The following is an 8,942-nucleotide window of genomic DNA, read 5'->3' as shown; positions in this document are numbered from 1 at the left end:
CCGTTCACAGGCTCACGAAAATTGGACAGAAGCCTAAAAAAATGTTGCCTGTTCTAGTGAGATCCAGTTTCTGCTGCAACTGATTGTAAGGCCATAATTTGATGTAAAAAGTTTGACAGAGGGGATCCATCTACTTAAGTATCCCAATGAACACATTAATACCATGCTCTTATTCTGAAAAGACACGTTTAGAGCTCTAAATCTGAAAGTAGTTTTGTGTTCGCAGCCCAGACAAATTTTTAGCACAGGTTTTAAATTCATATCACAAATCCAATAAATTCCACAACAGGTCTGTAGATTAAAATAACACAGTACAAATCCAAAGAAACCACATATTAAAAGATTTTTTATTCACAATAGAAGTGTAACAAATATAGTTTATTAAAAAGTCTGCTGCTCATTAATATCATCTTAATCCATAAGCTCAGGAGATTTTTATATAAATGTCAAGCAGCCAGTTTGCCGGAATGGAATATTTACATTTTTACTCAATAATTATAATATTAACACAATAAAACAGATTTCCCCACAAAATTAAAAGATTGCATATAAATGCAAAGTAAACTATGTGCAATGGAAAGATTATCAGCAATATTTTGTACAGATACATTTCTGAGGTTCACACATTTAAACCCTTTAAAGGAGATTTACGACCATTTGCAGGAATTCAGATTGAGTTCCAGTCATTTCTAGTGGTCGTGTACCACCATGAAAAACAAATGTCAGTGTGGTCTGTATGAGACGTTTAAGGTGGTGTATATTCAAAGAGGACTGACTGACTTTGGTTTGAACTCCTGAAACTGGTGTAATTCTCCTTTAATATTCACTAATAGAAAGGCATTGGAAAGCAACAGACCGTCAACACAATAATCATAAAATCACCAAAGACATTTCAGCTTAATCATGAAAACAACAGATAAAAAAAAAAGTCTGCATGTGAGAATGAACAAAAGCCTGATGTCACACAACGTGAAGCTAAAGCAAACATCAGAAACCAAATACATTCTCCAGATCTCCTTTTGCAGGTAGTGAAACGACCAGTTCAGTGTCAAATAAGAGAGAGAGAAAAAATGTTAAAATGATAAAAATCCAGGTGGACACGAGCAGAAGAGAAACTAAATTTTTTGGAAGAAAAAGCTGGGACTGAGCCCTTTAAGTCTAATTGGGTCAAATGTTTCTAAGAATACAAACCTTCAAAACAAAAGTCTGCACACAGGGCTTAAAAATCGACAACAACAACATTTATAATCATATGTATACTGCGTTCAACTAATGCCTGGAAAGCAAATTTCCCTGTTGGGAGATTACTCCTCAAAATGCTGCAAATGACTGCTGAAAATATCACGAAATCTCACCCATTCAAATCTCTATTAACGATCATATTTACCTGAGGCTTAAAAAAAAGAAAAGAAAGTATAACCCACACACCATTAAATGTTTTGATCTGTAACCGGACAGAAATCATCGGAAATTTTAAATAACTTAAATCACATCAGAGAGATATCAGTACCTTAATGGTGAAACGTAGCCTTAACTCTTTTCTCTCTTTTATCTAACTGCACACTGGACATTTTTGTGGGTTCAGGACTGTCACAGGGTATTCTTGACCTCAAGAAGATATTTACATGTTAGACTGTAACTTGACCATCTTAGGGAATGACGTGATAGAGAAAATACTCGGGCTGTTAGCTGCAGGTCTTAAATGCCAAGTACATAAAGTATCTAAAACCATCAGGATCAATGTGAACGGCCAATGCCAGGTTCAGACTACACGACATCAGCGAGAAGTTGAACTCGGGAACAAGAACTGGCGTTATGGACGAAAGAATGCCTCACCATGTCCTGACTGCAGAAAGTGTAAAAGAAATAAATAAAAAATAACGCCAAGACCTTAAAAGTGAGGCTAATCCTGCCTTCTTTCTAATGGCCATCAGGGGGCGACCTCTCTGGTTTCAAAAAGAAGTATTTTGTGTCCACAGACCTCTTCTCACCATGTTTTTAGATACCACTGCTACACGTCGTTAACTTTTATCTTCTTTCTCCCAAAGTCTGCATCATTAAAGAGCCTGGTTCTACCGGAGGTTTCTTCCTGTTAAAATGCAGTTTTTCCTTTCCACTGTCACCTAGTGCTTGCTCATAAGAGACTCTTTGATTGTTGGAGTTTTCGCTTTAATATTTTAGAGTCTTTTGATAGATAGAAATGATTCACATTAGTGCCCCGGATTCAATTTAATTCAGTTTTTTTGTACAGAGACAACTAATACAGAGAAAACCCAGCACTTGGAAACAGTGGGAAGGAAAAACTCCCTTTTAACAGGAAGAAAACCCGGCTGAACCGGGCTCAGGGAAGGGCAGCCATCTGCCATCTGCCGTAACGGACTTGGGGTGAAACAAAACATCCTTGTGATTTCTTTGGTCACATTGTTGTAGTCACATCGCTTGCATGGAAGATACTGACCTGTCTGCAAACACTTGCTAGCAAAAAAAAAAAGTCACTCAACCCAAAAACGGAGAACATTTTTTTTCAAAATAAAAGTCGAGCTTGACAGTTGGAGCTTTTACTACTTTGAAGGGAAATTACGGTCTATGTTTCTGGTTTGTGCTGCCCTTTCTCACCGTTTCACTAGAGCGCAGAAAGTAGTCTAAGAGTGTTTGCAGACACGCCAGTGTCTTCCATAAAAACTACAGGCAACCATGGCGATCAGTTTCACCTCATCACTGTCTACAATCTCCACCAACCACTCAGGGAATACAAAGCTTCTAGGTTTCTAGGTGGTAGCTGACGAATTTCTAGGCCTCCATGCCTGTGGGCGTAGCCAATAAGTAAAACATAATATTTTGAATTTAAAATCTAATCTAACACATTATAACATATCGTGTAGTCGGAGCCTGTCACAGCAGTCGGCAGAGATCAAAGTAATCGATTACAAATTAAACCCAGCCAGCTGATAACTGTCACTGTTCAGTATCTTAACATTTACTACCAGTAAAGTACAAATTTCCTGTAGTTTTCATCTTTTTCATGCAGCAACATAAAAAGGAATAAAAATAAAAACAAGAAATCAGAAGAAAATAATCACACGTTCCCTCATTAGAGGCTTTCTGTTTCAATTAATTGACGTCTCTATTGCCAAACTTGTCGGATGAAGATTCGCGAGCCCGTCCCACTGAACCCAAAACATGGATGAAGCAGAATTTTGTTACTTTGATCAGCAGCCATCAGACAGCGATGTTTACATAGTTTAACCGTGCTGTTTTCAGCTCTCACTGGTTTCTGTGGTTTCATATAAAGCTGCACAGTGTGCTAACACTCTACTGTACAACGAACACTTTATGTCTTTAACTCTTTTTATGTTTTTTTGTCACATCCAGAGAAAAACAACAAAAAATGTCCCTACAGTGTAGAAATAAACCTCATGTGATAGATTTGGTCATTTCCCACATAAACAGCTACATTAAGCAGCTCTCCATCTGTTTTGCTCTCAAACCTTTTCCTGTCTGCACGCCTGGCTTCCACTTTCTGTGGAAGATACCAGAAAGCCCCCAAAAAACAAAACCCCAAAACAAAGCGACCCCCCAAATAACCCAAAAAACAAACATAAAGCACACTGAAGCGAACAAAGACAAAAATACAAACAAAATATTCTTCGCTTCACATTGGATGGTACATTCATGCGGCTCCCTATAGGTTTTCCCATCAACTCCCAGGTGGTTCCTTCGCCCCTTTTTTCTGTTGTTCTGTAAAGGTGCCAGCTCTTTAAAACCCAACAGACCAGCACACAGCTGTGAAGCTTTCTCTCTGCCAGTCTTTGTCTCTAATCCAATTAAAAACCCACAGCGCCACCTAGGGGTCGGCTCCCAATGTTTCCTATGTTCTCTAGCACAGAATAAATTAACACAATCAGCAGAATTACAATAATACACCATCACGTGGGTAATAAATGCCACTCTAACTAAACCAAACAGTAAGCTCTGCCGTCTGTACAGTGACAGAAAGAACATGAAGAGATTGGTCACAGCTCAGAGAATAAGAAACGATATGTCAGTGTTGGTAAAAACCGGGGCTTGAGCATTTTGGGCTTTACTTTTCCAAACAAAATAAAAAAAATCTGGGAGTTTAGCATCGTGCAAACACAGGACTGTGGTATGGTTTGTCAAAGCTTCATCTTTTGTGAATAGTGGCGATTTTGAGGTGGCAGGAAGTAAAAAATTCTGAATGCTTGGGCACTGAATCGGGAAAAATGGGCTCTTCTAAAGGGAGAGAAGTAGTGCTGTAGTGCTATTCATCCATCTAGATTATTTTGTTGTTAGCCGACTGTTTTTGTAGATATTGGCTGTAGAGATTTCTGCCCTTTCTTGAATATTGAGTTTTTTATGTCTTGATGCATGCTCAATCATCCAAGTAAGTAAATCTCCAAAAGTTGATTCTGTTCATCTGGACGTAGCGTTTTCAGTGGGGGAAACGTTTCGTCACTCACCCAAGTGACTTCCTCAGTCTCAGCTAACTGTGGTTTCCCCAATCTTATGTACTGTTTATAACACTGGAGAAACCTGCAGTCAGCTGAGACTGAAGAAGCCACTTGGATGAGTGACGAAACGTTTCCCCCACTGAAAACGCTACGTCCAGATGAACAGAATCAACTTTTGGGGATAAACCTTTTATGAATCCACAAAACTCTACAAACATTCTTGTGAGCGGTTTCATGTATTTCTTTTTCATCAAACTGTGCCCATTAAACGTGCTGAAAGAAGTGCACATAAACCCATGATGTTTTCCTCTTGACTGTATGTTCTCCAAAACTGGAGGACTCACACCAAAAAAATCTAGATGGATAAAACAACACTGCAGGTAAGCTGGAAGATGCAGAACTGATGACGAAACAAGAAAAAAAAACCAGAAAGCACTGATTCTGAAATCCTTACAGACTGATTTACCTGCTCTGAGACACCTGGGGCAAATGTTCTTTAACCTGCTGAGAAAAATAACCTGCACAAGCGTCGCTCAGCCAGAACAAATAAATCAGCTCAGCAGTCATCCTGTTGTTGACTGAACTTTCTAATGACTCACCATCTGTCAGTTTAAAGCTCATTTGGAGGATAAGCAGAACTGAATGTGCAGTTCTATGAGCTAGGCCCTCGCTCCATCAAATATTCAATATAAAGGCTCAAAGTACAACAGTGCTTGTTTTCCCTTTCCTTGTTTGTTGAGCTGTAAATACTTTTATGGACATAGAAGTAGCTGTTGACTTATCAGACTACGGTTATTTAGACTGTAATATTTAGACTTACCACTAGATGTCAGTATAGCCAAACAAATATGTGTTGACTGAGCCCTGCACAGGTCTCAAATGATTAGACTGCGATTCCCAACAGAGACGCAGACTCTGGAGATGGAAAAAGTAAAGCGCATAGGACTTATTTTCGATTTTAATTCTGAACTCAGGACTTTGGTGTTCTGATCTCCCTCTTAGCACAACAAAGCCCAAGTTCCTACCAACTCTTGAGCCATTTATCAAGCCCAACTTACTCCAAACGTCAAATTAAAAAGCAGTTATCATCCTTTAATCCATGTCTAGATTTATTATAATCCTCATCAGAGCAATGGGAGCTCTTAGTTAAAGCTGCAATACTGCTTTGAAACTGCTTTTTGTGTTTGCGAGAGCTGCTTTCTCCCTCCTTCTCTACAGCGAAGGCACTAGATCGAAGACTAAACTGGATTAAATCTGGTTCCTGTGTGGCATCGGGAGAAGTCTTCACTGTGAAATTAAACTAAAATGACCAGGCGAGCGCGACTCTGAAGATACAAAAGCAGCAAACACGGTCACAAACTCTACATGTGAGTGGAGGATGAAAAAAAACGAAACAAAAAAACCCGTTAACGACAACACGGTGAAGCTGCGTTGCAGTAGTATGGCTTCTTGTGTGTGTGAAGGTGGATAGTTATAGAAGAGTCGAGCGACGGCGTCTCCTCACAGAGGAGGGAAGATCCTACAGGCTGCCCTACGCGGACCTGGAGGATGGAAACAGGAAGAAGCAACACCGCGGTGAAGAAGAGGACGAGGGCTCGACTGATGCACAAGGATTACAGAGGACTGTAATAAATCAGTTTCCTCTTGTAGAGAGCCTGGAAGCTAAATTTTTAATGCATACACATGGTCAATTGTGAGGATATTAGCATTTTCAGAAGATTTCTGTTGAAAGTCAGGACCTAATCAGTACCTAATTCTTTCTACAGCTTTCATCCGCACTCCAACTAATCTCCATGCTCCATTACAGCTGTGCAGACATCATCTTTGGAGTAAGACTGTGAAAAGTGGTTGAACGCTCCATCAGACTGAGGCAAATGTTCCTTTTTTTTCTTTTGGTTCATGCTCTTTTCAGTGTTTAAAAGGAAGAAAGAAAAAATGTGTATTTTATTTTTCAGTAAATGGAGAAAAACTGTCGAACGAATTCTGATTCAGTTTTTAAAAAAACCTGTGCTGGTCGAACCCCCAGAGCACATATGAAAAGGAGAAAGAAATCTAAAAGCGGGTCAAAGATGCAGATGAAAAGCAGAAGAAGAATAAGGAGGAGGAGGAGGATGGCTTTGTGTAAACCTCGTGGGGAGAAAGTGGAGTTACTGGCAGGTAATGAGCTGGTGCGGCTGGTCGTCATTTGTCACATCCAACTCAAGAGAAAGGAAGGAGGAAGAAGAGTCGGTTAGGTTTATAAAAAGAGGCTCGGGTTGTGCTGCGGCTTTCCTTTTTTTCTATTCTTTTTTTAAGAAAACCAGCAGTTCTCTGACGACACTATGAAACACTCAAGTCGGTGCAGGAAAGACCGGTTCCTAGTTCCTATTCAGATGTTGTTGTGGTAGAGCAGCAGGTAAAAGACGACACATGTGAAGGGAATTGAGCGTCCGTTCACGCGGCCAGCCAGCCTTGTGATCCTCAGTGGGGAGCTTTTCCTTGGTGTGGTGCCCAAACACTCGGGCTCCATGGTAGTTCATATCAGTGGTGAATGACTGTCAGCGTCCTCCTCCTCATCAAAAATGGCTACTAGCAACAATTAAACTGATGAATAAAGTGATAGCTGGTCACACTGTCCCTCCAAATGAACAGAAAAGCGAAGGAAGTCAAACCGAGGAGTGAAATAAACAGCCTTTTTTTTTTTCTTTAGATCTTGATTCAAATTATTATGTCTACATTTTGATGAGCTATCATGTTATTCAGCAGTACATATGTTGCTTTGGGTCAGCCTTTGGACTCAACCAGAGAAGAAGAAAAAAAAATCAAGTGAAGGAAAACAAAACAAAAACCCCTGGAGTCTCCAGCGAGAACCCGGCTCCAGCACAAGTGGGTTCAGTTTTGAGCCCATCAACAATATCAGGTGAAGTCTGATCTGTAACCACTCAGGGCTCCAAGCGGCTCAACAGTTTCAGACAGCTGGAGGCTCAGTATACAGGATCGAGGTTCTCACACATTTCTGGGCGTCGGTGCAGGCAGGTCCGTTACTCCACTTCGTTGGGTCTGTCCGTTTTATCCTTCCTTATGACGGGCAGGGGGTGAGCCTCGGTATTGAAGACCCAGTGTTCGAATGGTAGGTGGTCATCCTCAGAGAAGAGGAGGTAGAGATACCTGTGGGAGAGAAGAAGGGGTCAGATCAAGTTGCTAAACTACGAAATGTTGCAGCAAACTTAGCATAAATGATCCAAAATAAAGTAATGTTTGTGACTGTGCTGTGGTCCCACCCGAATTCATTATTCATAAACTGTTTAAATGCGCTTCAATTCCCTCCTTGATTTCTTTATGAGAGTTATGGAAATCAAAATAAAATAAAATAAAATAAAAACAGTTTACTCCTGAGCATTTCAGCTTTTGCAATATTTATTCGATGGTTTCGCCAAAGCCGTGATGAGACCGATGTGGAACTGAAAGCGAAGAATGGGTGCGACTCTATTTCAGACTGGTTTATGAAACTTGAAGTCATGCAATTTTTGTGCTTCGCTGTCATCAAACCGCCCTGTTATGAAACGGCCCTGAAATATTATTATCCATCAAAGGAGTGATAAGCAAATTGAAAGAGTTTCAGGACAGCTGGCGGTCCTGTGGGGTCTTATCAGATTTCATCATGTTGAGTGAAAAACAAACGATTTGTTTTCAACTGGTCGCAAATGAAAATTTAAACAATGGAGCTGAAGAAAAGGGACAAGCTTAAAAAGAAAGCATGAGCTAAGGATGAAATAATGACTCAGTAGAGAAGCTGGTTGTCCACGAAGCCTTCAAACTCCAGGACGAGTCCCCATCCTCCTCTGCTTGCCTGCCAGCCAAACAAGCAGACAGCAGCGAGTGATTGAAGGCAGACAGGAGTGTGAAGTACGACGGCGTCCTTGGCAGCATCGGGAAGATGAATGCTGGAAGATGCCAGAGTCCCCGAGTCACATTAGGAGGATTAGACTTGTGGGTTCGCAGCTAAATGGGATTGATATTTTCTGTGTCTGCCGAGGTCTGTTTCAGTTGCCTGACCGATGGGGTAATTATTATGTTAGTGTCCAGGCTCGTGGTCAGTTACGCAGTTATTCTGCCTTCCAGTTGTCTGTGGGGGGCCTTTAATGTGAGAAAATGCTAATAACACATTAGCATTCAGAGACACTTTTTTCTTTTCTGTTCCACTTGCCTAGACAAATATGTCTAGGCAAGTTTTATGTCGATGAAGAGGAAAAATAAATCTCTACAAACTGATCTGAGAAGGAAGTCGGACACTTTGGCTGTGTTGGTTTCTGTGTCCGTGAGTGTTTTAATCAGGAGTAGAGGTGACGCTTGTTAAAATATACTGCCTATAAAATAAAAGCTGGATTGGATGGCACTTCGCCCCCATAAGGCTCTGTTAGGATAACCTTGACTTCCTGTCAACAGCTGTCTGGTATGTGGGGAGGGAAAAAAATGATAGAGGAGGAGGGGGAG

General features: G+C 40.7%; 1 protein-coding gene across 1 annotated transcript in view; it reads right to left on the bottom strand.

The window, feature by feature from the left end:
• Window positions 1-331: 331 nt before the first annotated feature.
• The window catches only part of man1a1 (mannosidase, alpha, class 1A, member 1), a 169,275-nt gene continuing 160,664 nt past the window's right edge, over window positions 332-8,942 (bottom strand). Inside the window, exon 12 of the mRNA XM_080882224.1 lies at window positions 332-7,616. Coding sequence (XP_080738350.1) covers window positions 7,490-7,616 — 127 coding nt within the window. The 3' untranslated portion in view covers window positions 332-7,489. The remainder of the gene's footprint in view (window positions 7,617-8,942) is intronic.

Source organism: Rhamphochromis sp. 'chilingali' (assembly GCF_963969265.1).
Source record: "Rhamphochromis sp. 'chilingali' genome assembly, chromosome: 5".
NCBI classification, from domain to species: domain Eukaryota; kingdom Metazoa; phylum Chordata; class Actinopteri; order Cichliformes; family Cichlidae; genus Rhamphochromis; species Rhamphochromis sp. 'chilingali'.
Note: the sequence above shows the minus strand (reverse complement) of the source record. Positions and strands in the feature narration are given on the sequence as shown.